This window comes from Balaenoptera physalus (genome assembly GCF_965194825.1).
Source record: "Balaenoptera physalus genome assembly, chromosome: 7".
Taxonomy (NCBI): domain Eukaryota; kingdom Metazoa; phylum Chordata; class Mammalia; order Artiodactyla; family Balaenopteridae; genus Balaenoptera; species Balaenoptera physalus.
Genome location: NC_138886.1, coordinates 8116459 through 8144458, shown reverse-complemented (window position 1 = coordinate 8144458; position 28000 = coordinate 8116459). Strand labels below are relative to the sequence as shown.

Genomic DNA, 28000 nt, shown 5'->3' with positions numbered 1-28000 from the left:
GCCTTTGCCGAGCCCTGGGACAACAGGGATAGATAGGACCCGGCCACTGTCCCGGGGAGTGCCTCGGCTCACAAGCGCTGGGTGGACACAGCAGGCATGCAGGCGTGGCTGGCTGGAGATGAGGGCCAGGAGAAGGAGCATGAAGGGGCCAGAGCCTGGTTGGGGCACACGGCTGCCAGCTAGGGCATCTGCCAACCAGTCACCGACTGCCCTCCTGACCCAGGATGCTGCCACCCCAGACCAAAGCTACAGAATGGGCTTCTGTTTGCCGGGGTCAGCATGGGGCAGATGGAGCACTTCCCCTGAGCTTTGCGGAAAATTGAACCAGCCTCTGGACTGGGGCATCTTGGGACCCCAGCATGGGAGCCTCTGATAGAAAACATCCATTCCTTACCATACTGCCTCTCCACCCGGCTTTGGGTGAACCGAGAGAATGATTTTGCTGTGTAGCTGCATCACCAAAGAATGAACAAGCTGGGCTCAGAGGGAGGGGCTTCTTGACGCGGGAGCGGGGTGGGGGTGGGGGGGAGCTCTGGAGAAGTCCCTCCCATTCCCAATGGGCACAAAGGGGCAGGGTGGTGATTTCTAGGGCTCTGACTCACTCTAATATTCCCATGTCACTTATTTCCACTTGAGGGAAGGAGGGGTCTCCCGAGAGCCCAAAAGAACGTCCTGTGAGCCTGGCGTCCTGATCTCTGAGATGCCATGACCTGGGACACCCAGGCCTAGGGCCCCTGTGACGCCGTTGGCCTCGGAGCAGGAGGCTGGTCTCTGAAGCCCAGCCTCACCAGGAAGAGGGAAGGTCCCTTTAAGCCCTGCCTCACATCCTCAGCTTGTTGCTATGTATGGGACCAACTTCCTTAGCAACCACCTGGCCTCTTAAAGGGGCCCTGGAGTAGTGGTTGCCACCCAGCCATGGCTCCCAAAAAGAAGGCAGGCAAGGGGCCCAAGGAACCCGAGGTCAAGAAGAAGAAAGGTGGGAAGAAGGATCCCAGCCCGGCCAACAAGCCCATGGAAACGCCCATAAGCGAGGAGATCCGGGAGTTCTACCACATCCAGATCCGCGACCTGGAGGACAGGCTGGCCCGGTGGGTGGGCGGGTAGGGTGGTCCTGCTGGGTCAGCGCTGGCCGCTGTGCGGGCTCAGCCAGGGGGTCCTAGACCTATGTTCTGGACTCCCATGGGATGTCCAGACCCCACCCTACCCCGGCCTCAGTTTCCTCCTAGGTAACACTGAGGCAAAATGGATGTCCCCGCTCCGTCTCAGCCCCCAGAGTGCCGGGGTCTCAGGGCGAGCCCACCCCAGGCAAGCACCACTCCCTCGTGCCTCACCGCTGCCCAGTGGGACCATGCATTTTATAAGACGGCAGAGTTCAATCAGTGGGATGAATTGGAAATGGCAGCCCCCTGGCAGGCGGGTGACCACGTGTCCCTCCTTCTGCCTGCCCCCTCCCCCCAGCCTGCACCGTGATTCCCTGATCTGTGGGCCCCACCGGCTTCCCCAGCTGCTGAGCCCACTCGGCCATGCTGGGCCTCAGTTTCCCCGAATGTAAATGAGGACGGTTGTGAGACATGGGTGGTGGTATGTGGAGAGGGGATTCTCTAACTCTTCTGAGACACGTTCACTTGCCCACTTTTCTTATTTTTACACTGGTTTCCTCTCAGTTAGGATGCACTAGCCCAGTCTCAGGGTGACACTTAAAAGACACACCCCTTTGGTGACAAGTAGGCAGAGGGTCTTCCCCAGGTGATGTTGCAGATACTCACAGCTAATGTTGAGACTTTCCTGTGCTGGCGCTCACCGCGTCCTTAAAATGGTCCCACGAGAGAGGCCCTCATGTCATCCCCATTATAGAGGTGGGGAGACTGAGGCTCAGGGAGAGGAAGGCACCCCAAAGAAGAGGCTCCAGAATGCGAACCCTGGCCCTTGACTTTGCCACGCCAGGCTGCCTCCTTGCTCCACAGATCAGGTCATTCAGCTTTGTACCTTGCACTGCCCTGTGTGCAGTAGCCATACAAAAGATGTTGGTTGTGGGAATTCCCTGGCAGTCCAGTGGTTAGGACTCTGCACTTTCACTGCCGAGGGCGCGTGTTCAATCCCTGGTCAGGGAACTAAGATCCTGCAAGCCGCGCAGCGTGGCTTAAAAAAAAAAAAAAAAGATGCTGGTTGAGTCAATTGTGAAGTAAAACATCTTTCCAAATAACTTCTATCAATTATTCCATTGGAAACCAGAAAATTGTTTATGTGACACTCTTAAAAATTCACAAACTTCCCTCAAGCTGAGACACCAGATGGAATGTATTTGGGAGATGTTTATTAGGTACTTATTATTTGCCAAGCTCCTCTGCCAGGCCACCAAAATACAGAGATGGAGGAGGTCAGGTCTTGACTTCCCAGTGGGACAAGGGTCAACCTACAGGAGGGCACCAAAGAAAGGGCCACAAATGCTGCTAAGGGCCAAGAAGACTCCACTGAGGCGGCAACACAGGGGTTCACTCAGTGGAGGAGGGTAAGGAAGATCACAGGTGCAAAGGCTTGGGATCGCAAAGTCCTGAAGTATTAAGGAGGGCGCAGAGCCAGCAGCAAGCATTATGGTTGAGAGCCTCGGCTTTGGGGTCAGACTGACTTGGGTTTAAGTTCTGGTTTTGCCCTTTACTAACTCAGAGATGCTTCATCCCTCTGCGTCTCAGTTTCTTCACCTGTGAAATGGGTATAATCATCATAGTACCTACTTCCTTACAGGTTTTTGTGGATTCAACAAATACACAGAGTACCTACTGTGTACCAGGCACTCTCCTCGGTGTTGGGGACACAGCTGTGAATGTAACAGACAGAGGGTCCGCCCTCACGGACCTTACATTCTAGTGATGTAATGAACGTAAAGTGCTGAGCACAGGCATTGGCTTCGTCGCAAGCATTGATCAGGGGGCACAGTGGGAGATGAGGCTGGAACCTCAAATGCCCTGATATGGGAGGGTCCAGGGAGCAGCCTATCTGCATGGAGGCCTGGCTTGTCCAGCTCCCTGGACCTCTGCCCCGCACCTGCCTCAGGTACCAGCAGAAGTGGGATGAGCTGGCTGTGCGGGAGAAGCTGTTTCGCCAGGAGTTTGAGCAGCTGGCCAACAACAAGAAGGAGATCGTGGCCTTCCTCAAGCACACGCTCAACCAGCGGGTGGATGAGATCACCGACCTCAACGAGCAGCTCCAAAGCCTGCAGCTGGCCAAGGAGATGGAGAAGGACGCCTTCGAGGCACAGCTAGCCCAGGTGCGCCACGAGTTCCAGGAGACCAAGGACCAGCTCACCACTGAGAACATCATCCTTGGTGAGGGGCACTGGCCAGCGAGCCTGGGGGCACATGCCATGGGGGTGGGGAATCCAAGGCTCTGTTTCTTTGGTCTCAAACCCTAGCTCTCCCACGGACTATCTTTGTGACCTTGGGCTAGCACTTCTCTCTGACCCTGTTTTCTCACCTGGGAAATGGGGATAATACGTCTACCTTGAGGAACAACAGCTACGTGCTGCTTCCCACATGTATCCTCCATGGTAGTTGTCCAAGCAATCCTGAGGCAGGAAATCCCTTCACCACTGGCCACTTTGTAGGTGAGGAAGCACTTCAAGGGGGAGTGTCTTGCCCAAGGTCACCCAGCTGGCGAGGGTGGTTGTGAGTTTCAATGACAGCATGAGCGCCTGATCCAGAGAAGGTGTTCAAATTCAGTGACTGTTGTCACTGTCACTTTCATGAGAGGGGAGTAGAGGAGAGTGTCAAGGGAGGCTCCTTGAAGCCCAGGCTTTGTAAGACTAGTGGAGGAGAAGAGCATCCCAGACGAAGCCATAAAGGTGGGCAGGACCGTGCAGGGCACGTGGGGGGACAGGGGACTGGCCCTACTGGATCGGGACGTTTAGGGGCATCATCGCTCAAGACCCCCGGGACCCTGCCCTCCTGAGGCGGCCCCTCACCAGGCCTGTGCCCTGCGGCGGGGCAGGGGGGAAGCTGGCAGCCCTGGAGGAGTTCCGGCTGCAGAAAGAGGAGCTCATGGAGAAGTTCATGTTGCTGGAGGACCAGCTGCGGAAGCAGGAGAACGAATACAAGGACTACGTGCATAACCTGGAGAAGAAGTCGGTGCTGGACAAGGACAGGTGGGCAGGCCGGGGCCGAGCACAGCCCGGTCCTCAGACCTTTGACAGCCTCGGCTCCTAACTGGGGGGACTGCACTAGCTCCTAGACGCCCCGCCCCGCTGCTCCTCACAATCCTGGCTGATTTACGGTGGAGGGGAAAAAAGGTTCCCAGTTCTCACGCCGGTGCTGAAGAATCCCTGGACATCCTTTTGCCACCTTCTGTGACTTAACTTATATTTATTTAATAATGAATAATATTTACATGGATAAAGTTCAAAATGGTACAAAGGGTCTACAGTAAAAAGCCTCCTGCCTGTGGCCCTGTCCCCTCCTGGCGGAGAGAATGTAGAGATCTAGGCACTCTGGGGACCCCCGCGTAGGCAGGAGGTGCCTGTACCAACTCTGTCTGACCCCCTCACTCCCACCCCTCCTGTTAAGATTGAAGAAGGAGATCATCCAGCGCGTGAACATGGTGGCCGCTGAGTTCCGCAAGGTGGCCACGAGCCAGATGTGGGACACGACCAAGCGGGCCATCGTGGAGAACAACACCGTGACCCTGCAGCTGGCCAAGATATCCCGGCAAGGCATGCAGCTGCTGCAGGAGAACGAGCAGCTCAGGGGCAACCAGGACAACCTGTGCAAACAGCTGGAGCTGCTGGAGAACTCCCAGAAGGTCATGGCCAGGCACAGCAGAGGCCACAAGAAGGTGTGCCCTCCAGGCCCTCATCATGGGGTGTTTGGCACGGAGAACAGGAAGGAACCCTAGGGGCCCTGTCCTCCGGGCAAATACAGCCCCTCACGGGTGGACCCCAGGGGCCAAATCTCGAGGGAGGTAGCTGTGAGGCGATGGGGCCCTTCTTGTGCAGGCTCTGGCCCCATCTCTGGTTTGTATTTGGTTTAAAGCCCCTGTAACTGGTTGAAGTCGAACCCAACCCTGGGGACCCAGCTGCTATCTAGAGAGGGTGCCGGGCTCCCAGGGCCTCGGCTGGCCTCTCCGGGGGAGCGGGGCTGGCTGAGGGCCTGTGGTGGGCCCAGGGCATGGCCACCTGCCCACACTGCAGATCATCCTCATGCTGACGGAGAAGTGCCGCGAGCAGCAGCAGGGCAGGGCAGAGGCCAAGCAGCTGCGCCTCCTGCTGAGCCAGCTGGAGCAGAGCCTCATGCACCTGCAGAAGGACCACCAAGCACTGAGGTGCGGCCCGCAGAAGGGCAAGCGGCGGGAGCAGGTGGGAACCCCTCCCTTTGTGGCCACGTGACACGGGCCAGCAACTCCCCCTCTCTAGAGGGGCCCTGAGGCTTCATCTGTCAAACAGGCTGAGGCCCGGGGCTGGCCGAGGGCCCCTGTGGGCTGGAGAGAAAAGGCAGGGCCCCTCACCCTAGAATGGGGAGGAGGCTGACTTGTCCTGGTCCTGGGCCCAGGAGCCAGAGAGAACAGCTGAACCTGCAGCTGGAGCGTCAGCAGGCCGAGGGGCAGCGGCTACAGCAGGAGCTGGCCGAAGAGCAGAAGGTTCGGGCGAGCCTGGAGACAGCCCTGGCCCAGGCCACCTCCTTCCTACAGGACATTGTGCAGGTGAACTGGAAGTGGGTGAAAGTGGGGGACGGGGGATGGAGCCAAGGACAGAAACTGCTCGGAGATAACCGGGCCATCGGAGGTGGCCAGGCCAGGCGCCCCACCTGCTCCCTGTGAGATTCCTGGCGAGTCTGTCCTTTTCTGATTCTGCACTTCAAAGACCCCTTCGAGGTCTCAAAGGAGCTGGATGGAGTCCTCTGAGGCCCTGGAAGGCCTCGGGTCTCAGTCTTCCCATTTGGAGAATGGGTATCCCACCACAGCCAGGGAACACTGAGAAAACAGGCACTGGGGTTGGAGTTTCCCAGAGGTGGGTGCTGGGGCCATGAAGGGCCTGACCTCGTGGGCCCGCCCGCACCCCTACCGGCAGATGCAGCCCGACGAGGAGGACGGTGACTTCGATGTAGTGTTCCAGCTGCAGTGCAACGAGATGCTGAAGCACCTGCTGGTCATGCTCAGCTCGGCCATGGCCCTGAGCCGCCAGATGGCCGTGTCCCCCCGCCGGGAGAGCCAGTCCTGCGGCCCACCAAAGGAGCGGTGAGTGAGTGACCCTGTGTGACCTCAGAGGAAGGAGCTACGGGACTAGTCCAAGGGCTGTCCTCAGCTGAGCCTGGGCCCGAAACCTGGCTCCCAAGAGCCTGTCTGAATCTCAGCTTCCTCATCTATGAAATGGAGGTGATGACACCAGCCCTCTCCCCATAGGCGGTGCAGCACCCAGCCTCTCAAGACAGGGCCTCTGCTGCAGCAGCTGCCCAGCGTCACACCCTACCAGCTAGGGGGCCTGGGCCTGGTGCCTCGACGGATCCACATCCCACCCAACCCTGAGGACCTCAGGCTGCTCTCACATACCACCCGTGTGGGAAACTTATGGGCACACAGCAGCCCTGAGGTGAGGGTGCCAGGGGCCCTGGGGACAGCAGGATGGCAGCCAGCCCTGGGTGCAGATCATGGCTCTGCCACGCTGCAGCTGTGTGGCCCTGGGGAGGTGGCTGGACCTCTCTAAGCCTCCATTTCCTCATCTGTAAAATGGGCTGAAGAAAGGTGTGGCCAGCCCTCAGTGGGCTAAGACATGCCCACACATCCCCTGGGAGGGGGGCTTGCTAGGCCCTGTGGCCCCCTCCTCTGCCGGCAGGGGAGAGGTGGGAACCCCCCGAGCAGGCCTCAGCTTCCAAGCTGGCATCTTTGTTCTTACAGATCCATACCTCTGGTTCTCCAAAAAGGTTCAAAAAGTTTAGTCTTCCTGAAGTTTCCCTACTTTCTAAGTAGGACACAGAAGACCAACCTCCTATCCCAAAAGTGTACTGTTCCGGCCACAGTCCCCGCTTCCGTCCACAGGCAGCCTGGGGCAGCCCAGAGAAGAGTTATATAAAAAACAGATACCACAGGTTGGCGTGGCACCTCTGTGGATGTGGCTGGGTGTGTGGGCACGACAGTCAGGCAAGCAGCCAAGTCCACTGGCGTCAGGGCCCTGACGAAGGCCTCTGGCTTCGCTCATGTTTGTGGTCCAGGAGCAGGTCGGTGGCGCTCAGCAATGGAGGCAGCAGCTCCTGCTCAGCAGGGGAGAAGTGGCCCAGCACGTAGCCCTGCACTGTGTCTGGGTGTGTCGGGCGCCCGCCCGATGCCCACCCGCAGCCGTGGCATTGCCTGTGGGCAAGCCAGAGGGGCCCAGGGAGCTTTGGTGAGGAGTGTCGGGGGCCCTGCGCCGGCCCACCCGACCCAGTGCAGGACTCATGTTAGAGTTGAGGCAGCTAATACAGGAACGGACTCCATTGTGGCCCCTTCAAGGGATACGAGAGGAGCAGTTAGTGCTGTCTTGGGTCAGCACCCTTCACCCCATCCCCTGCCAAGACTGGGGTCGGCAACCCTACCCCACTCCAGCTGGGAGGCCAGCTTCCCTATCCCCACCCTGACCAGCTCAGGGCCTCACCTGGCACTTCCTCCCAACTTCAGAGCCAGTTTCCCCAGCGGCTTGTGGAGCTCATCGTGCACCAGGCAGACCTCAGCGTCAGTGCAAACAGCTCCGCTTGCACAGGGAAACGGTGGCCCTGGTTACCGCTGACCTGCCCAGCGGGGTTGTCCCGACTCAAGGCTCCCATGAGGAGGGGCCGCAATTAACCCCACTTCATGTATAAAGAAACTGAGGCTCTCACAATCACCCAAGGCCAGGCAGCAATTGGAGCTCAACAGGCACCTGGAGCTCCAGGTGAACTGATCTGCCGCAGCCCAGAATCCCCTCGCTGGCCCCTGCGCCCTCCCGGGCGGCCCACCCCTGGGGACCTCAACTCACTGGCCCGGGCCACGCTGCGCCCGTTGACGTTCATGAGCCGCCGTGGCCGGAGAAGGACCAGCTGCGCATCCTCGAGCGAGGCCAGGGCGAGGTCGGCGGCACAGCGCCGGTCGCGCGCCCAGCTCTCCGCCACACCTAGCCGCCGCGCCAGCTGCCCCAGCACCGCCATGCCCACGCTGTGCCGCGTGCCGGGCAGTCCAGGGTTCCCCAGGCCGGCCACCTGCGGTTGACACCGGGGAAACCGAGGCCCGACAACTCTCCCCATCCGCCTTCTCACAGCGCCCTCCGGGACCCAAAGCAGGGGAAGGTAAACGGAAAACTGGGCCAGAGTGGGTTAGGGGTACGAAGAGGAACCCAAGAAACCCCGGAGACTTCAGAAGGCCGAGTGGAAACGGGCGCCCCCGGGGTGGGCGGGCAGGGCACCCCAGTGCAGGAGCGGAATTCCTGGAAGTTTGGAGCCCATCCGAGCATCGGACCCATTTCTGATACTAAAACTACGACAAGGAACTGGGGGGGGGGTGCTTTGCCCAGGAGACACTGGCTACCCTACGCTGCCGTCCCTCACTCTACTCGCCAGCCACCGCTTCCCCGGGTGCCGGGGTTCCAAAACGCACCGGCTCACGGCCAGACTCAACCACAGCCCTGCGCACCAGAGGCCAAACGGCCCCATGCTGCCCCAAGAAATGGCCCAGACCCCGCCCCCTGACGTCATCCAGCCCTCGGCCAATTGCGGCCGCCACCTATCCAGGGGCGGCCATTAGCGTCCAATCCGGGGCGGGCCACGCGGCTGCCATGTTTCTGAGGGGCGGAAGTGGCGGGGCGGGGCGCCCCCGCGAGTTGCCCGTGGCCGCGTCACCGTGTCCGAGGGGTTTGTCGTGGGGCTCGCGGAGCCCTTGCTTGACCTCTGGATTGGGAGGAGGGAGCCGTATTCTGGCCCCCGCTGTGGCCCTGCCTCGCTTTGGAAACCCGGCAAGTCTTTTCGCCGCTGTACACCTCGGCCTCCCTAGCTGATAAAAACTTGCTAACCTCCTTCCGGCTCTGTTTGAAATTGGATTCCAGCGAGTGGAGTCCTTGGATTCCGGGGGCGTGGCTAGAGGGGCGGAGCCTGTGGGCGTCCTGGAGATGATGCCTAGCAACGTCAAGGGTGGGTGCCGGGAGGCAAGTGAGGGCCGCGAGGGAGCCCGCCCAGGCCCGGAGGTCTTCCTGCAAGGGGCCTAATGACAGAGTCCAGAGAGGTGCGGGAGAAGGCTAAGTCAAAGGCAGAGGGTCGGGGGAGAAGAGACCACGTCTGGGTTCACAGGAAAGGTTTTAAGTACGGGAGAGGCAAGATCATTTGTGCGATTCAATAAAGTCCCTGGCTGCTTGTGCAGAGAACAGAGGTCTTAGGACCTGTGGCTGGTGGGGAGGTCAGAGGGGTGGCCAGAGCTGGCATATAGCAGAGATGGCATTGGCCAAGATGAGAGGATGAGAGAAGAGGAGGGATCTAAGAGATCTTTAGGAAGTGGGATAGACAGGACTTAAGGACTGATGGGACATAGATCTTTGGCTTGGGTGGTTGGCAGAGGAAGGTGGACTCACCGCTGTGGGAAAACCTGGGGCAGAAGTCAGGTGAGGTGCTCAGTTTGGCCTGCTGAGTGTGAGGGTCCCACAGGATATGCAAGAAGCTGCTGGACCCCCAGGGCCTGTGGCTTGGGGCAGGGCCTGAGCTGCAGAGTTTTGGGTGTCAGTAGCTAGAGGTAGGAGCTGAGGGGGACCAGGAGGAGAGCAGAGGCCAGTGTGAGCGTGAGACCTTGACCATAGGTGACAGAGGCAGGACTGGAGAGAGGTTAGGGAAATAGGGGTGGAAGTGCCACCAGACCCCAGATTGTGCATCTTACCAGGCCTCATTTCTACCCCTCCTCCATCCTGTAAAATACCTGAGGAGAGTGTGTAAGTGGAGTGGGGACTGTCTCTGGAGGCCTGCTCCAGCTTGCTGTCACTTGGTTCCAGAATGCTCTGGGGCTTGACCAGGCTCCCTCACAGCACATCCCAAAGCCATGGGTGATTCCAGTGCCAAAGGGGACCCTACAGCGAATCTTTGGGACCAGCCAGGTGTTCCGGAACTTTGATGATATAAAACCAAAGGCTGCGGGGTTAACAGTGCCCCTCAAAGTCAGGGAGTAGTGAGTGATTACCTTGCCATGGGGTCCCAGGTTCCTACCCTGCACAGCCACTGATATGCTGTGCAGGCTTGGGCCAGTTACTCTCCCTCCCTGAGCTTCAGCGAGCTCAACTGTATAACAGGGCTCTTCCACCTCAGCAGATAAAAGGCTGCTGGCCGGGATGACCTCCAAGAATGTCAGCCTCCTCTCCCTGGGTCTCTGTCTACCCCTCTTGTCTCCCTACCCAAGTCCCCCTCTTCCCAGCCCATTCCCGAAGCCCCAGCTGTATGCTCTGGACTGGTCCCAAGTCAGGGCCAGCCCCTCCGCCTGTGCCCCCTGCCCCTGCAGCTACCATCGAGGCCATCAGTGCTTGGAGCAAGAAGACTGGGAGGTGGCGGTGCTGTTCTTCTCCCGCGGCCTCCACCTGGACTCCCAGCTGGTGAGGGGGACGGCCTGGGTGGGCACAGGCAGTTGCTGGCCCCGTGCTCACCCCTCACTGTCGCACCTGCCTGGCCCCTTCTCTCAGGGCCACCAAGTCCCTGTGGTAGCTGAGTGTCAAGCCTCAGGGCGGATTGTGGGGAGGGGAACGTCAGCCTGGGTCCCCTCTCCCACAGGTAGAATTCTATGCCTTGAGAGCCGAGGCCTACATCCAGCTCTGCGACTTTTCCTCGGCCGCCCAGAACCTTCGAAAGGCCTACTCCTCCCAGCCAGAGAACACGGACTACCTGGAGCGGCTCACCTTGGTGCTTTACCTGAAGGTGCCTGGGGCTGCCCCAGGCCCACACAAGGCCCCACCTCACACCCCGGCCTGCTGACTCTCCCTCCAGCTACGGGGGCTGTCCTGGTTCCTGAGACCAGCCCTGACTCCCTGGGGACCTTCGTGTCCCTGTGTCTATGTCCCCATCTGCTGCCCCGCTAATGACCTCTCCCGCCTCCCGTGTTGGTTTACCACCAGGGCTGGGTACGGTTTTGCAGCTTTGTCCAGTAGAACTTTCTGCAGTAGTGACAATGATTACTGTCCCATCTGGTAGCCACTAGCCACGTGGAACTGTTGAGCCCTTGAAGTGTGGCGAGCGTGACTGAGGAACTAATTTTGAAATTGTATTTAATTTGAATTGATTTGAAATTACATAGCCACGGGAAGCAGGTGGCTATTGTATGGGGCAGCACAGGCCTACAGTCCACAGGCTCTAAGCACTAAAATGGTAAGAGTGCCCACCATTTGCAATGCAAACTAAAGACGATATTAAACCATAAAATCCCAACAAAGTCCTGATTTTTTTTCCATTTTGACAAATTGAATGCCTTTGTTTTTAATGTCAATAATTATTCAATTCTGAAAAAGAAACATTCTTAAAACCAGAATGTTGGGGTCCTGAGTCCAGTCCTGCTCTTGCTGTGTGACTTTGGGAAGGTCACTTCACCTCTCTGAGCCTCAGTTCTTTCATCTAAAAGGGGAATGTTAGCTAGTCCCAGTGAGATAAGGAGATAAGTTCAGGTTTTTTGTTTTTGGGGTTTTTTTTTTTTTTTTTTTTGGCTGCACCTGGGCAGCTTGCGGGATCATCGTTCCCCGACCCACATCCTCGGCAGTGAAAGTGCCGAATCCTAACCACTGGACCACCAGGGAATTCCCTAAGTTCGAGTTCTTAATACAGGGCTTGGCACCTGGAGCCCTAGGCCAGGTGGGAGCCTGTTACTGTTAGATCTGCTGCTCTGGTCCACCTCCCAGATTTTCTCTATTTTTCCTTGTTCCTTTGTGTGTATTGCTGTCTCTCTGTCGTCAACTGTATATTGCTGTCTCCCCAGCTCTGGATCTCTCTCCATCTGTGTCTCTATCTCTTAAAGTCTCTCCCAGATCTAAAGGGCTCTGTCCCTGTCCCTTGTCATTCCACCCCAGTGCTGGCCATCCCTCAACTCGTGGGTGCTGCTAGGCTGGGGTCACAAGCAGAAGTGACTGCCCTCTGTGTCCTCAGGGCCAGTGCCTTTTCGAGCGACGCGCCTTTCTGGATGCCCTGAACGTCTTCTCTCAAGCCTCTGAGCTCCAGCCTGAGAAATTCTGCTTCCGTTATCGATGGTGAGCGCCCTGGCTGTCCTTGCTGGCCTTTGCCCCCCCGGCGTCCCCTTCCTTCCCCTCTCACCCAGTAGATAGAGCACCTTTGCCCTCTGCCCTCAGCATGGCCTGTCTCCTGGCCCTCAAGCGGCATCATGAATGCCTCTCATTCGTCACCAAGGAGGTGAAGCATGGCACCACCAATGCTGATGTCTACATCCTCCGGGCTAGGCTCTACAACTTCTTCCAGAAGGTAGAGCAGGGAGGGCAGGGCAGGGGGGTGGACCTCCTCCTTGTCTGGATGCTGAGATGACAGGAGGCGGCTGGGATGTCGGCCAGCCCCGAAGCCACCTCCCCCAGTGTAGTGGGGGCCCTGTCCTCCCCAGGCAGAGGCCCCAACTGGCACTGGCCCAGTCGGGTAGTTGTTCCATCCTCACTCAGCCCTGTCTCTGTGCCAGGCCTGCGCCAGCCCCCGGAAACCACAAGGTGAGAGGCCTTTGCCATCCCTGCCCTCATGGAACTCACAGCCCAGGGGAGACGTCCCCAGGCGGATAATTACACAAAGGATGATTTCCCAATTGTGTGAAGCACCATCCGGGGCACCCAGGCTTCCCTTAGATATGAGACTTGGGGTCACAAGGGAGGAGGGACTGCAGGGGTGAGAGAGCGATGGGCAGGGTCTTGTGAATCCAGGGGACTCTGACTTCTTCCTGGGGGGCAGCAGGAGCCTCAAAAGGGCGCTCCCTGGGGCAGTGGGCCTTAGAAAGAGCCTTCTGGCTGCCAGGGGGCATGTGGGCTGGGGGGAGGGGCAAGCCTGGAGGCCGGAAGCCGGGTACCATCCATCTGGATAGGCGTGGGGCTCGAGGAGGATGGCCAGGAGGGTGGCAGGGAGGGGGCAAGTTCCACAGACCTTTGGAAGCAGGACCGGAAACTGACTTGCTAGCGTGGGGGGGGTGGGGGGGGCGCGGTGAACGTGAGGGAAAGGGAGGCATCCAGAACAATGCCTGGTGTTCCAGCTTGGCCTGGGTGCTTGGGGGTGGGGTGGGGGGAACCTCAGGAGGGGGTAAATGGGATGGGCCGGATTGGGCGGAGTGTCCTGGGGGTGTTGGAACCATGAGCCTCCTTATGCTGGGGGCGGGGCTTCTGTGTCCCACAGGTGAGTCAGTGGGAGAGTCTCCTTCAAAGGTAGGAGACTAGTAATTATTATTATCATTTTTTTTAAAGATGCTGCTATTGCTCTTTTTTTTAATTTATATACATTTATTTATTTACTTTTGGCTGCATTGGGTCTTCGTTGCTGAGCACGGGCTTTCTCTAGTTGCGGCGAGTGGAGGCTACTATTTGTTGCGATGTGCGGGCTTCTTTCATTGTGGAGCACGGGCTCTAGGCACGCGGGCTTCAGTAGTTGTAGCATGTGGGCTCAGTAGTTGTGGCTCGTGGGCTCTAGAGCTCAGGCTCAGGAGTTGTGGCGCACGGGCTTAGTTGCTCCGCGGTATGTGGGATCTTCCTAGACCAGGGCTCGAACCCGTGTCCCCTGCATTGGGAGACGGATTCTTAACCACTGCACCACCAGGGAAGTCCCGAGACTAGTAATTATTGATAATTATTTCTGATGGTTGGGATTTCAGCTGCTCCCTGCGATGCCTAAGCACATTCTAAGCACTTTACTCATGTTTATCTCTAAGGCTGGCAGTAACCCTTTGAGGTAGACACAACCCATTGCCCTCTTTTCACAGATGAGGAAACAGGTCCAGATGGTCTGGGTAACTTGCCCAAGGTCACAATGGTGCTCCCCTTGAACTCAAGTCCATCTATTCCAAAGCCCTGCCCCAGCCTCGGCCATCTTCCCCCTCCCGACTTCCACTCACACCTGGTGTCTACACTGCCTCACTCACCCTCCAACCAATTACCCTATAGGACATGGGGTGCTTGCTAAAACTGTTGACTGACTGACAGACCTGCTCACCCAGTGGAAGGTATTTGCCTAGGGATGTTTTCTGCTCATGCCCAGGGCTGAATCTGTTCTTCGTTAGAGTTGTCTTGGGCTTAAAGGTCAGGAGCGTTGGGGAGGGTGTACAGGGGAGTATAGGGAGGACACGACAGTCACAGTCAGGAGACCACACCCTCCCCCCTCCTCAAGTGAGCCTTGCAGAAGTCCTGCAAGGAGGAGGCATCTGTAACCCCATTCTACAGCAGAAACCACTGAGGTGGACCTGGCTCACCTGAGGTCGTATCTAGAAAGGGGCCAGAAGGAATGGAGCCTCAGATGGGATTTTCCCACAAAGCAATGCAGAGCCACTGAAGATGGGTGGCATGGTGCTGGCCTGCCCAGAGAAAGGCCCCTACAGGCCTGGAGGTCTGCCTCCCCACACTGAACAGGGCAGGGTTCAGCTTGGCCTGCACCCCGATGCCATCCCTGGCCCCCCCGCTGCAGCCCAGCCTCTGCCATCGAGACCTACACAGTGCCTTGCTACTGGATCCCAAGCACCCACAGGCCAAGGTGCTGCTCAAGGTGATGGTGGGCCAGGCCCAAGAGGCACGCCAAGATGCCGGGATCCTGGCCGTGCAGGGCAAGCTGCAACATGCACTGCAGTGTATCAACCGTGCCATCGAGAACAACCCTCTGGACCCCAGCCTCTTCCTCTTCCGGTACTGAGTGGGGAGATGCTGGTCTTGGGTCCCAGGCCCTGCCTTGCCTCAGATGTGCTGTGTGATCTCAGGAGAGCCCTTGACCCTCCCCAGGCCTCAGTTTCCCCATCTAGCCTCTAACAATCTTTCCCTACTCCCCATCGGGGGTCACAGGATCATGGTGGTCTCTGCTAATGCCTCTGGAGGAGGGGCAGGCAGCAGCCTGTTGAGCCTGGAATCCTGGACCCCCGGGCCTGCTGAGCAGTTTACACTGGCAGGCTCAGCCCAGCTCAGTGGACGAGGCTTGGGTTTGAATCTGGGCCACCCCACGAGGACCCACCACCTCATTCTGGGCCATTTCACTTCCTTGAGCCTGGGTTTTCTCATATAAGCAGTGGAGGTAAAATGTCCTGTGTACAAAAAGGCCTTAGCATAGAGGCTGGCACACACACAGCTCCCAGAAAGAAAGAGGGAAGCTATTTTTAAAGAAAAGTCAAATTACCAGTGACTAGCTGGCTATCTAAGTAGCAAAATCCAGGAGCCCCACAGGCCAAACTCAGTGCAAGAGCTGGGAGGCCCTCCCCCCAGGTCAGAGGGCCCAGAGCCGCAGCCTCTCTCTGGGACACCCCCGGTCGGTGGGGCACTTTGGCCCTCATGTCCCTCCCTCGTAGGGGCATCATGTACCGACGGCTCCGGGAGTTTGACTCCGCCGTGGAGGACTTCCTGAAGGCGTTGGACATGATGACCGAGCACCAGCAGGACCTGGTGCAGCAGGCGCAGCGCCAACTGCTGTTGGCCTACAACGACTTCGCGGTGCACTGCTACATGCAGGGCGCCTACCAGGAGGGGGTGCTGCTGCTCAGCAAGGCGCTCAAGGGCGAGCAGCGGGAGAAAGGCCTCTACATCAACCGCGGTGGTGAGTGGGGGCCGGGCAGCCCAGTGTGAGCCCCTTGCCCCTCCAAGGCCTGGGCTGGGCCTTGAGGGCCCTGAGGGAGGGAGGAGGGAAGGAGGGAAAGCGGAGTCTCAGGGTCCCACGGACACACTTTGGGAAACGTTGCCTTAGACAATCTGGCTACAGCCCTTCAAAATGCTCGGCATCAGGCAGCTGGAAGAAGGTGGCCGGAGGCACGGAAAACCGCTGCAGGTGCCCGCGACCGCCCGCTGGTGTCATCCACCACCCGTTGCAGGCCCCGCCCCCTGGGGGTGGAGCCAGCTGGGCTGGGGCTCCTGGGCCCTGGGTTTGCGGGGTTCACTCAGCCCCCACCCCCGGCCCCTGGTCTCCAGATTGCTTCTTCCAACTGGGCAACCTGACCTTCGCTGAGGCGGACTACCAGCAGGCGCTGGCGCTGAGTCCGAAGGACGAGGGCGCCCACCTGCGCATGGGCCTGCTGCAGGAGAAGTTGGGCTTCTGCGAGCAGAGGAGCAGGTGCGCGCTGACTGTGGGTGGGGCGGGGGCTGTGGGCGGGGCTGTGGGCGGGGCGGACCGGGCCGCGGGCGGGGCCAAAGAGTCTGGAGTGAAGCCGGTCGGCTGGGATCCTGGGGTCGAGATGCCTTTGCTCTCCCAGTTGTCTCCTAAATATCTATTTTATTTTTCAAGTTTTCTCTAAAAATCCTTCATTTTTTCTGCGAATATTGTTATGGTAATTAGACTTTGTATTAAAAAAACTTAAGTATTCAGTAACATAACTTAGAACATGAAAGTTCCTTCTAATATCTACCTCCCAACGCCTCCCCTTCCCCTGTAAGTTTGGTAAAGAGTTCTCCAGATTGATTTCTATGCATATGTTAACAATTGTTATCATTTTACAAAAGTGAGATCATGCTAAGCTGATTTTTTTTTAATAAGCTTATTTATTCATTTATTTATTTTTGGCTGTGTTGGGTCTTTGTTGCTGTGCGTGGGCTTTCTCTAGTTGCGGCGAGTGGGGCTACTCTTTGTTGCGGTACACCGGCTTCTCATTGCGGTGGCTTCTCTTGTTGTGGAGCACAGGGTCTGGGCGCGTGGGCTTCAGTAGTTGTGGTGCAAGGGCTCAGTAGTTGTGGTGCACGGGCTTAGTTGCTCTGCAGCATGTGGGATCTTCCCGGACCAGGGCTCGAACCTGTGTGCCCTGCCTTAGCAGGTGGATTCTTAACCACTGCGCCACCAGGGAAGTCCACTAAGCTGATTTTTGACTTGCTTTTTTACTCCCCATGGCAATTACATATAGCAGACCTCATTTTCTTTTATTGCTTGCAAAGTATTCCATTCTGTGTAGGTACCACAATTAATTTCTTTAGACAGTAGTATGCTGATGAGTATTTGGGCTGTTTTCAGTTTTTTATTATAAATAATGCAGTAATGAGACCCAAGACATATGTTTTCATGCGTTCATACTAGTAATTCTGTAGTTAGATTGCTGGAAGTTAAATTGTTGGGTTAAAAAGTGTAAAAAATTAACATTTTAAAAGATAATACCCAATTGTTCTCCAAAAATAATGAACCAATATAAACTTCCCCCAGTAAAGGAAAGTCTTGGTTTCCCCAAACCTCCCTAGCCCAGGGTATTAAGACTGTTTTTCAACTTTGCTAATCGGGTAGGCAAAAAAAGGCTCTCTCGCAGCAGACTGACTTTGCATGTTTAAATTGTGATTGCAAGACAGCATCTTTCGTGCGTTTATTGGCCATTATGGCCTGCCCAAATCATTCGCCCATTTGCTCTTAAATTGCTCAATAAAAAAATTTTTTTTTGGTTATGTGTTCTTTGTAGGCTGGAAAATTAGCTTATCATCTGCCTTCTATGGCAAAATATTCTTCACTATTTACTGCTTTCTTCTGTGGTGTTTTTGCTACTCAATAATGGGATTTAACCATAGTCAAATTAATTTTTTCATTTTTAGCTGCTGGGTTTATGACATCTCAGAAAGGCCTTTCCTACTCCAGGATCATAAAAATATCCACTTATGTTGGGATTTTACACTAACATTTAAGTGTTGGGTCCATCAAGAGGGGCGTGGTGGCAGGGAGCAGAGACCAGCCTGATTTTCCCCAAACTACCCACTGGGGTCCAGAAGCCTCCGTATCCTCCAGGTGGCCCAGCTCAGAGCACCCTGTGGCCTGCTGTGTCCTGCAGGCAGTTCCAGAAGGCAGAGAACCGCTTCTCAATGGCCATCCAGCACAATCCCCAGAAGCCCCAGTACTACCTGTACCGCGCCAGGAGCCGGCAGCTCATGCAGAACATTTTTGGGGCCCGCCAGGATGTTGCCACTGTCCTGCTTCTTGACCCCAAACAACCGAAGGTGTGTGCCTGCTGGGCCAGGAGGGTGGACTCCAGAGTCAGTACCTCTGGCCACCTAAAGATACTCCCTGTCCCTAAAAGAAACCTGGTTTCCTAGCAGTAATAACAGCTGCTAATGCTGGAGCATTTACGATGTGCCAGGCACTGTTCTAACCAGTTCAGCTTACATCACCCCATTTAACCCTCTTCAGTACCTACGAGACAGGTAACATTATCATCACCCCACAATTCATAGAGGGAAGAGGGTAAGGCTCAGAGAAGTCAGTTCCCTTGGCCCAGGTCATGGAGCTTGGAGGTCACACCCTTATCTGGCTGGCTGCAGAACCACTGGTCAGACTCACCATCAGCACTCCCTCACCGAATAGTTCCTTTCTCAAGATGTCCTAATAGTTCTGGGGCAGAAAGGTCCAGCCCTTTAAAAAACAACAATCTGTAAACCCTTCCTCTGCCAGGGCAGCACCACACCATCTGCCCCCTGTCCTGGCCCACACCTGACTCTGGTCACCCTCTTTCCTGGCAGCTGCTGCCACTGATGACCACCCTCTTCCCCGGCATGTCAGTGGAGGAGGTGCTTAACAGCCAGGTGGCCCACCTGGCCAGGCTGCAGCTGGAGCGGGTGGTGGAGCACAGCCTGCAGGCCGGCAGCCCTCAGGATATCGTGGGGTAAGTTTCTCCAGGAGGGCCCGCGGGCCCAGAGTCGGGGGACGGTTGGGGCTCAAGGCACCTCTGGCCCTAATCGCCTTCTCAGGCCGCTGTCCAGTCCTGGGGATGATGGGGTGAGTCAGGGAGGCCAACCCAGCGCTCTGGGGTCACGGCTTGTCAGGCAGCTCAAGGAGCGGGAACTAGAGCGCCAGAGGGCCCGGGCCCTGCAGCTTTCATGGAAGCTGGAGCAGCCTTTGTTCGAGACCTCCAAAGAGCTAGAGGCCACTCGCCAGTCCCTGCAGGCAAAGCCAGAAGGCCCAGAAGAACAGGCCAAGTCCCCTGGGGAGAAGGAGGTAAGTGGGCTGTATGCCGGAGCCGGAGGTCCTTGAGGTCCAAGGTGGAATGTACCCCAAGTCAGGGCTGAGGGATGCACGCTGGCTAGAGGCTGGCTTCTGGGCCTGGCTCTGCCACCACTCAGATGTGTGACTTGGGCTGGGGACATCTCGCTGTGAGACAGAAAAGGTACCAGTAAGGGGTACACCTGAAGGAGGGTGCGTGAGAATGTGGGCCCCTCACGGAGAGAGGCTTCCCACACTTTGTCCACATTCACCTTCATAAATTCCGCTGTGTGGACTGGCCACTTGTACCAGAATTTTCTTAATTCTTAAATTCATTTCTAAAATCTTTTCACTGAATGGAACATATAGAAAAGTACATGACTCATAAGCGAACTGTTTGATGGATTTTCACAAACTGAATACCCCCATGGCACCATTCTCCAGATCAAGAAAGAACACATTCCCAGTTCCCCAGAAGCCCCTCGTGCCCCCTTCCAGGCCCCTCCCTCAGCCCAGCACACCCCACAAGGCTGTCCTGATTCCTAACACCGCAGACGAGCGTGCCTGTCCTTCACAACAGAGGACAAATGTGGCGCATGCCCCTTTGCTCTGGCTCCTTTCACCGAGCGTCCAAGTCTGTGAGATGCATCCAAGTTGACTGCTCCTTCTCATTGCTGGAGACAGTGCCATCCTGCGAATATCCTGCCGTTTATTTATCCACTCGACTGCTGATGGACAGGAAGTAAATTGTGTTCAAGGGAGACTTTAACCATCGAAGTAAACGGAGTGCCAGCATCCCTTGCCAGAAATGGGAAAGGCAAGCTCTACATTTTCCTAGCTCACATTAGGATACAAAAATACAGAACTTGGGTCTGTGTACGCCCTGAAGTCATCGTGGGGTCCCTGCTGAGTGCTCCGCAGCCCTGCCCGCTCCCGCATCACATCTCGCTCCTGCACATTTCCCGCGGCCTGCAAGTGCAACCAGCAGCCGAGAGCCGGGCCAAGAGCCTGGCCGCAGAGTCCCCCTGACTTGGATTCCAGCCCTGCTTCTCTGCCTCTTAGCCGAGTGCCCAGGGCAGCTGCTTAGGCGTTTCCTGGTCCGGGAAATGGTAATGGCAGGCGAGTTCCCTCCCAGATGCGCAGGGAGATGAAACGTGGAGAAGGTCCTCAGTTTCTCACTAGCCATTCCCTGGACACAGCACTTCACAGTTCACAGAAGCCTATCCCACAATTGAACTAATTTGCATTTTGCAGATAGAGAGATGAGGCCCAAGAGCCTCTTGACACTGCTTTTCTCACGTGGCCACACCTGTCTAACCTGGCCACACCCCTTCCTGTCCAGTCAACCTCTCCATGTCCCCATCCAGCCCTAACCTGCGACCCTTGAGGAGCTCTAAGCGGCTGGACTTACAGAGCTGCGGCCACTGTGACCGTGCAGCCAGTGATCATGCAGCCTGTCTCTTGCCCTAGGAGAAGCTGGAGCCTGGTCCCAGCAAGGAGAGGTCCCTGACCGACAGCTACATCAGCCAGACCTCTTCAGGCTCCATCTTGGGCTGTAAGTCCCCCTGCTCCTGCCAGACCTGAGTGAGCCGACGCAGCAGGGGGGGCAAAGGTCAGGGGTCAGGGACTCCCAGGCCTGAGTGTGAATTTGGGCTCTGCTGTCACAGCTGTGTGAGTGTGGAGTGGGAGGAATCATCCCAGCTTTGCGGGGGGCACAGGGAGCCCTCAGGGATGCCCAGCACACAGCCTGCGAGGCCGGTTCTCACCGCGAGGCGCTTCACAGTTGCTGCCTGCTCCACCCTCATTCCCCGCTCAGGCCTGTCTCTCTTCTCTCTGCCCCCTTGGCCTCTCCCTGAATAAGCCCACGAAGCCTGTGCACGTCCAGGGGGCTTTTACCCTCAATTCTGAAAGGTGCCAGCATGGAGGGGACAAAAGTAAAAAACGCAAGAATGCTGCTCTGGGTCCCAGGGGCAGCCATGGGCAGTCCAGGGAGGGACGGGAGTAGCAGCGGCCAGCCGCCTTCCTGCCATTCAGCAAATGCGGTGAGCGTCCTAGGGCCAGGCCTGTGCTGCACACTGGTTACAGGCATGAATGGCACAGTCGTTGCCCCAGGGAGCTCTTGGTCCTGAAGGGAAGAAGGCACACAGGTAAACAGATACCAGGACAGTGTAGCCATACTACGGAGGGGAGTCCTGAGGGCTCTGGGTGCATTTAGCTCCCTTTGGGGGGTCAGGAAGGGCTTCCAGGACCCAGGGGAAGAGCGGTAGCCAAGTGTGCGCAGGGTGGAGCAGGGGGAACTGCTGCAGGCAGGGGGCCAGGGCCCTGCAGGCTGTTGGCTGTGGCTGGAACGCAGAGGGCAAGAGGCAGGCAGCATAGTGGAGGCCAGCGCTGGGCGAGTGGGGTCCTTCGTATCTCCCCCTTATCTTACGGCCCTGACCCACCTGCAGGGCTCAGGGTGCCAGGAGGGCTGGGTTGCCGTGAGCTGGCAGGCCTTCCCCTTGGCCATGCAAGTCCTCTGGGACATAGGCAAGGGTGAGGCCTAGAAGTCTCCCTTTCCTGGCACTGTCTGGGGAAGGCGGCCTGACAGCTTCTCTTGACATATCCTTTCCAGTCAGGACCACGTCCATCTCAGAGACGGAGACGTCCACTGTCTGCCAGGAATACGGGAGCACTTCGACCACTGTTGTGACATTCTCTGACTCTTCACTGCTAAGGACACAATCCTCAGACTTGGGGGACAAGAGGGAAGACCTAAGCCTGAGCCACAGCCCCAGAAAAACCAAGTCCACCCCAGGCCACAGCCAGAGGCCCAGCGAGCCCGAGGCCATCCAGGTCCAGAGCCAGAGGCCCAGCAGGACCGAGGCCGACCAGGTCCAGAGCCAGAGGCCCAGCAGGACTGAGGCCATCCGGGTCCAGAGCCAGAGACCCAGCAGGACCGAGGCCGACCAGGTCCAGAGCCAGAGGCCCAGCAGGACTGAGGCCATCCGGGTTCAGAGCCAGAGGCCCAGCAGGACTGAGGCCGCCCTGAGCCAGAGGCCCAGCAGGACCAAGCCCGCCCAGGTCGAGAGCCGGAGGCCCAGCAAGACCGAGGCCACTCGGAGCCGGAGGCCCAGCGGGACTGAGGCCACCCAGGGCTCAAGGCAGAGGCTCAGAAAGGCCAAGGGTGCCCATGGCCAGAGCTGGAGACCCAGAAAGGCTGGTGCCACCCAGGACTGGAGCTGGAGACTGATCCAAAGTCCCAGCAACACGCAGACCACCCAGGGCCTGAGACAGAACCCCAGCCCCGGCAGTTAGGCTGCTCTCTGAAGGGGCCGCTCAGCAAAGCAGTCTCCTTCAGAGCAATCAGAACCTCAGCCAACATCCCTCTGGTCCCATGGCTAAATTTATTGTATTTGTTCTCTTCTTTTACAAAATTAAAAACTTGAAAAGCCCAGCCCAAGTGGCAACTTGAGTCCCTCTGTTTCCAGAGACAGAAGTCTCAGCCTGGCTTTACGATACTGGGACATAGGGTGTGGGGTGGAGGGTAGGGGTGTGGTGCCTGAGCCAGGGCCGAGACCAAAGAAGGAGGGAGCAGCCACGAGCCACCGTCCCTGAGTTAAAATTCACATTTTAAGAAGGCTCAGGCTGGAGGGTGAGGTCAAGGCTCATTGAAGTTCTGGGGTGACCAGCGGTTTCCCTGAGGAAGGAAGCAAAGGCCAAGATGCCCTCAGACCAGTGAAGAGGCCAGGGCCTGCCCTGGCCTTCTGTTTCATGGCCTAGCCAACAGCCCTCCTCATCTTCCTATTGTGCTCTGGGTCCCAGGAGGCACAGGACAAGGGACCCTGTGGCAGAGGCCCCAGGGCTATTCCTTCACAGCCTGGCCAGGTAGAGGAAGACAAGGATGCTGCCTGGAGAGTCAAAGGAAGAAGGTGATTCGGGAAGCCACAGTCTTGCAGCCATTGGAGGAAAAGAGCTGCTCGTCCTCAGGGAAGAAGGTGGTGCTGTCCAGCACAGCCTGGACGACCTCATCCCTTGGCTCCAGGCCTACCTGGGCCAGCTCGTTGAGCACACAGTGCTGCACATGGTGCCTCTGGAGAGGTAGGAAGGGCACCAGGGCGTCCAGGAGATGCTCTTCCATGATGCCCGAGCGCCAGAAGCCATCTGCAGGAAGGAGCGATGGGAAGAGGCAGTGCTTCACGGGGATCAGCTGGGCCCTGTCCACCCCCAAAGGAAGGAAGTGCAGGAACGGGGCTGGTCTTAATCCTCCCAGCCACCTTCCAGGTGCTGGGCTCGGGGAGGCTGTCTGCCAGCCCAGAGCGCCAAAGCCTGGGCTGGGAAGTACTGGGTCAGGACGAAGAGCATCAGACCTGGGAGAGCCTGGCCCACCCCAGGGAGCCCAGCCCATCCCTCCATGTGATCTGGGCGTGAGACCTCAGCCTGGAAACCACCCTGGGGTGGGGTCCTTGGCCGAACTCACGGTTCGGGTTGTCCAGCACGGCCTGGGAGATAACCGGCTCCAGCTCCTGCAGGCGAATCTCCTCGCGCTCCCGGCGGCTGCGCCATGCCTCCAGCACCACCTGGTTGATCTGCTCACCGCCAGTGTTGCTAAAAACCACGGGGGACGCAGACAGTGAGGACAGGATGTGGACCTTGCTTCCCACGTGCCACCTAACGTGACCTGAGCCTGGGGGCCCAGCTCAGTGCTGGCAGGAGCCAAGCCCACTCAAAACACTCCGGGAACCACTTCCCCTCTCTGGAGCTTGTGCCCTTAACCATGACCCCTGGAAGTTCGGCTATATGTGTCATGCACTTTACAGTTTATAGAACACTTTCAGATCCCTTACCGACTTTCCCTCACCCAGCCTCTAGGAGGACAGTGGGGCATTAAGATTGACCCTGTTGTTCAGAAGAGGAGGTGGGAGCTCAGAGAGGTGAAGCGTTTTGCCTGAGGAAACAAAGCTAGGACTCCTAGAGGTGGGACTGAAACTCTAGTCCTGTTTTTCCCAGGCCTGTGTCCTCTTGGCCACAAAAGAGGGAAAACTCTTAACCCAGCAGGGTTCCGCAAAGAAATAAGGATTAAGAGACTGAGCCCAGGGAACACTGGGCAGTGGTTAAGAACCTGCCTGCCAATGCAGGGGACACGGGTTTGAGCCCTGGTCCGGGAAGATCCCACATGCCGCGGAGCAGCTAAGCTCGTGCGCCACAATTACTGAGCCTGCGCTCTAGAGCCCACGAGCTGCAACTACTGACCCCGCGCCTAGAGTCCGTGCTCCACAACAAAAGAAGCCACCGCAATGAGAGGCCCGCACACTGCAACAAAGAGTAGCCCCTGCTCGCCACAAACAGAGAAAGCCCGTGCGCAGCAACAAAGACCCAATGCAGCCAAAAATAAATAAATAAATAAATAAATAATTTAGTTATTTATTTATTTAAGAGAGAGAGACTGAGCCCAGAATGGGCTTTGAGAATGTCAAAGGGAAGTCAACCACCTTGAATGACAGTGTCACCAGTGAGGGTGTGGGGGACTTTGGGAAAGCCCAGTGGGCCCGGGGGGAACAGTATTCTGCTATGGGACCACAGGCCAAGACTGGAGAGCTGAGACCTCTGATGAGTGTCCCTGCACCCTGCCCGCTGCAAAGCTGGCCCCACCTGATGAAGATGAAGATGGCTTTGCGATAGTTGGTCCCATAGACAACCCAGGAGGGGCCCAGGAAAGGTCTCAGGACCTCTATCAGGCCTGGGGCCAGCTCGTCCATCTCATCGAAGAGGAAGAGAGAGCGGCTGCAGGCAGTGAGGTTTCCCTGGACCCAGCTCTTCAGGTCCTTCTGTGGGAGAAAGGCAAGGGTATGAGGGGGACTGGAGATGCTCCCCCAATCCCAGATTTCTTCCCAAAGCAAGAATTAATCTCCTTCCCAGGAAGATATGGTCTCCCAGAGAGTACCAATCCCTTAATGGGACTGATGGTGAAACTGTGGCCCACAGAGGGGCAGAGACTTGTCCAAGCTCACACAGCAAGTCAGCAAGAAAACAGGGACTCAGACCCAGGCCTCTCACCTGCCTTTTCAGGGCTCCTTCCCCGACACCTACTGCTTTCTAAAAAAGGGGATGGCTCCTTCCTGCTCCCTGAACATTCCCAACAGAGTTGACAACTGAAACAGATTAGCCTGGAAAGTACCTTGCAATCAACAACAGTAGTAAGAGCTAATTGGATTTCCTGAGTGCTTACTCTGAGCCTCAAATTGGGGCTAAGGGCTTTACAGAGAGAAGATAATGCAGACTGTCTGGCAAAGGTAAATGCTCAATAAATAACACCTGCAATTCTATAATCCCACATCCCTCACAACAACCCTGGCAGGTAGGTGCCATTACTGGCCCCCAGGAATTAAATCAAGAACTCCCTGCCGTGTGGTACCACCCCAAGCTTTGTTCAGGGTGGGTCCTGAAGGGTGAGGCTTCAACTGGCTGTGTGGCCTGGAGCAAGTGACTCCCCTCTCTGGGCTCAGGATTCACTCCTTCCCTAGGGTCCAGCACTCCACAGTGCAGGCGGATGGTGGTCCAGGACAAAACCAGCCTACCTTGTAGCGCTCCAGGTGGCCGGGGTGGGGGAAGTGGATGACCGGGGAAAAGTGGTGCACATGGGGGCTGCGGAGACCACCCCGGAAGAGGTAGTGTGCCAGCAGGGAGCTGACATAGGACTTGCCGGTGCCCGTCCAGCCATGCAGAGAGAGGACCAGCGGCTTGGTGGGGGCTGGATCCTGCACGAAGGCCTTCAGTGCCTTCACCACCAGCGCCCTGGCCAAATGCTGGCCCACCAGGTGCTGCGCCAGGTCACACTCCAGACCTAGGGCCACAAGAAGGACAGTGTCAGAGCTGAGGACACACCCGCCACAGAGGAGGTCCAGGAGGGAAGTCATGTCTGGAACCTGGTCTGGAGATCCGCGTTCTGGGACGTTTTTACAGGCTGTCTGCGGAAAGGAGTGCGGCCCTTGGGGTCTCGGCCTCAGGAGTCACCCTCAGGCCTGACTCAGCTCAGCAGCGCCCCCAGCAGATGGCCCTCTGGATTGCGCTCAGCCCTAAGTGGGCGCGAGCTGTCAAGAGGGTCTGCCCAAGACTCCCGCCCATCTCCAAGGCAGGCTTCTTCCTTGACGGCCAGTCCAGTGCGGAGGTCTAAACTTCCCCCCAAGGCCCTGCTGTCAAAGGCCTCTCTCCATCCTGGCAGGGCTCTGCCTGGACCCCAAACAGGCACCCCCAAACCCTCGCCCCAAGTCCCGTGCCCCAGGCTCTCAGGGTCCCTCAACGCCGGGCCCACTTCCGGCCCTGGCCGTCCGGAAGTCTGGGGGTCACACCCTCGGTTCTACTCTCCAGGTCCGGCCCCGGCGCACCCCCGGGGTCCGAGGGCTCTCCGGTCCGCCGGCCGCTCCGGTCCGGGCGCCCGCGGCTGCTCACCCTGGAAGTCGGGCCGGAAGTCACATTCACAGAAGGCGCCGAAGTTGCATCGCAGCGAAGTCAGGTCCCAGGCGGCGGCCGCGGCCGAGACCAGCCCGAGCAGCCCGAGGAGCGAGCCCCACGGCCAAGAGCCACGCCTCACAGCCGCCATCCGGGTGAGACCGGAGCTGGGTCTGCGGCCGCCAACCTCCTCTCCCGAGAACTACAACTCCCAACATGCATCGCTCCGCGGCAGCCATCGCCTGTGGCCTACAACTCCCGGCTCCCTTCTCTCCCCTCTCAAAGGCCTGCCCGGTCGTCCCGCTGCAGGCCCGGAAGGTGGCCTCCAGGGGGAGCCCGCGAACCGTCCAATCCAGGACTGCGGGCTGAGTTTCCATGGCCACGGTAACTAGGGGACCATCACAGTAGCTCCGAAAGAATAATAAATGAAGGATTATGACCACAAAGGGTGACGTAATAATTGTAGCAAAAACTTGTGCGGCACCTTACACCTTGCAAAACACCTTTTCTGTGCTCTTTTTTTTCCTTTTATATGATAAAAGAGCGCTAATAGCTTTTGGTGAGCACCTACTATGTACCGTTAACGTTAGGTGCCTTATATATCTTATGATAACAGTACCTGTCATATAGGGGAATGGTGATATTTCAGTGAGGTACAGGCACGTGAAGTGTTTTGTTTCACAAAGTAATCAATAAATGATCACTGAAAATACATTATGGGACTTCCCTGGTGGTCCAGTGGTTAAGACTCCGCGCTTCCACTGCAGGGGGCGCGGGTTCGATCCCCGGTGGGAGAAGTAGGATCGCGCATGCTGCATGGCGCGGCCAAAAAAAAAAAAAAAATCCATTATGTATGAAACATGGCAGTCCCTTACCTAGCAGCTACTATGCATTAAGTGCTTTAACAGCAACCCAAAGGGGTCAGTTCTGTTACTGTACCCATTTTATTGAGGAGGAACTTAGGGCCCAACAGGTTAAGCCCCTTATCCAATGCCACCCAGCTAGTAAACTGAACCCAAGTCTGGCTGCTGCCAAAGATCTAATGCACTGTGGTATCCATCCTCTCTTGGTCAAAGGATTCATAAGGTAAAGGACCCCAGACGTTTCAAATTCAGGGAACAGGCTCCCCAGGCCTCCAGCCTGGCCTGGAATCATGCTGATCCACATTGCCTACCTCCCCTACCCATGAAATCAAGACAACTGCCTTCATGGCCCTCCTCAAAGATTTCTTGCCTCACCCACCTGACACACACACACACACACACACACACACACACACACACACGAAGACTTCTGGGGCCACGTTTCAAAACTTGAAAAGAAATTAGTAGTTCCCACTGTTGAGAAAAGGAAAGAACTCCAGGTGAGGACACCCAGGTTCCAGCCTTCCTGATTGTGCTGCTGTGACCCAGGGCAAGTCCCTTCTCCCTCCAGTTCTGTTTTCCTGAGGGGAGCTGGAATCTTAGATTTCATAAAGCCCTTCCACCCAAACATCTAGGATCCTGGGTTGTACATTTGCAGGATGCTTT

The 28000-nt window shown here is 57.2% G+C and overlaps 4 protein-coding genes across 12 annotated transcripts; 2 read left to right on the top strand and 2 right to left on the bottom strand.

The window, feature by feature from the left end:
- Positions 1–588: 588 nt before the first annotated feature.
- On the top strand, positions 589–6967 carry CFAP157 (cilia and flagella associated protein 157; the record flags this gene model as incomplete). 2 transcript variants are annotated; one of them, XM_082470216.1, is made up of 9 exons in its annotated part: positions 589–1088; positions 3052–3323; positions 3985–4138; positions 4557–4824; positions 5180–5310; positions 5538–5688; positions 6056–6222; positions 6388–6574; positions 6880–6967. In XM_082470216.1, the coding sequence occupies exons 1-9, from the start codon at positions 916–918 to the stop codon at positions 6949–6951; spliced, it is 1575 nt and encodes a 524-aa protein (XP_082326342.1). In that variant the 5' UTR covers positions 589–915. The 2 variants fall into 2 exon arrangements, with proteins under 2 accessions (XP_082326342.1, XP_082326341.1); XM_082470215.1 differs by lacking the exon at positions 6880–6967 and having other exon boundaries at positions 6388–6688.
- Positions 6968–7145: 178 nt separating this feature from the next.
- On the bottom strand, positions 7146–8684 carry PTRH1 (peptidyl-tRNA hydrolase 1 homolog; the record flags this gene model as incomplete). Its single annotated transcript, XM_082470252.1, is given in 8 exon segments — positions 7146–7301; positions 7303–7329; positions 7418–7463; positions 7613–7688; positions 7691–7714; positions 7717–7740; positions 7973–8192; positions 8547–8684. Coding segments are annotated over 8 exon segments (711 nt in total).
- TTC16 (tetratricopeptide repeat domain 16) lies at positions 8324–22479 on the top strand. 3 transcript variants are annotated; one of them, XM_082470199.1, is made up of 13 exons: positions 8324–9116; positions 9962–10552; positions 10728–10871; positions 12087–12187; positions 12287–12416; positions 14598–14812; positions 15463–15707; positions 16076–16217; positions 17902–18067; positions 18587–18729; positions 18890–19061; positions 20517–20601; positions 21658–22479. In XM_082470199.1, the coding sequence occupies exons 2-13, from the start codon at positions 10295–10297 to the stop codon at positions 22338–22340; spliced, it is 2484 nt and encodes an 827-aa protein (XP_082326325.1). In that variant the 5' UTR covers positions 8324–9116; positions 9962–10294; the 3' UTR covers positions 22341–22479. The 3 variants fall into 3 exon arrangements, with proteins under 3 accessions (XP_082326325.1, XP_082326326.1, XP_082326327.1); XM_082470200.1 differs by lacking the exons at positions 8324–9116; positions 12287–12416; positions 14598–14812 and having other exon boundaries at positions 10026–10552; XM_082470201.1 differs by lacking the exons at positions 8324–9116; positions 9962–10552; positions 10728–10871; positions 12087–12187; positions 12287–12416 and adding an exon at positions 12428–12649.
- TOR2A (torsin family 2 member A) lies at positions 13401–26702 on the bottom strand. Of its 6 annotated transcripts, none has more exons than XM_082470237.1 (6): positions 26472–26691; positions 25601–25866; positions 24675–24850; positions 23503–23630; positions 23074–23186; positions 13401–13697 (listed from the first exon to the last, which is right to left on the bottom strand). In XM_082470237.1, the coding sequence occupies exons 1-6, from the start codon at positions 26620–26622 to the stop codon at positions 13671–13673; spliced, it is 861 nt and encodes a 286-aa protein (XP_082326363.1). In that variant the 5' UTR covers positions 26623–26691; the 3' UTR covers positions 13401–13670. The 6 variants fall into 6 exon arrangements, with proteins under 6 accessions (XP_082326363.1, XP_082326361.1, XP_082326365.1 ...); XM_082470235.1 differs by lacking the exon at positions 13401–13697 and adding an exon at positions 19736–21171 and having other exon boundaries at positions 26472–26702; XM_082470239.1 differs by lacking the exon at positions 13401–13697 and adding an exon at positions 20923–21171 and having other exon boundaries at positions 23499–23630; positions 26472–26694.
- Positions 26703–28000: the final 1298 nt, after the last annotated feature.

What these genes read in the sequence shown, in the direction of transcription:
- TTC16 (XM_082470199.1), top strand. Translation starts at nt 10,295, where the DNA reads ATGACCTCCAAGAATGTCAGCCTCCTCTCCCTGGGTCTCTGTCTACCC. An exon ending in TCCACCTGGACTCCCAGCTG is followed by an intron (nt 10,553 to 10,727) that starts GTGAGGGGGACG and finishes CCTCTCCCACAG; the next exon opens with GTAGAATTCTATGCCTTGAG. An exon ending in CCCAGCCTCTTCCTCTTCCG is followed by an intron (nt 14,813 to 15,462) that starts GTACTGAGTGGG and finishes CCTCCCTCGTAG; the next exon opens with GGGCATCATGTACCGACGGC.
- TOR2A (XM_082470235.1), bottom strand. Translation starts at nt 26,622, where the DNA reads ATGGCGGCTGTGAGGCGTGGCTCTTGGCCGTGGGGCTCGCTCCTCGGG. An exon ending in CTTCCGGCCCGACTTCCAGG is followed by an intron (nt 25,867 to 26,471) that starts GTGAGCAGCCGC and finishes TTGTGGCCCTAG; the next exon opens with GTCTGGAGTGTGACCTGGCG. An exon ending in GCCATCTTCATCTTCATCAG is followed by an intron (nt 23,631 to 24,674) that starts GTGGGGCCAGCT and finishes CGTGGTTTTTAG; the next exon opens with CAACACTGGCGGTGAGCAGA.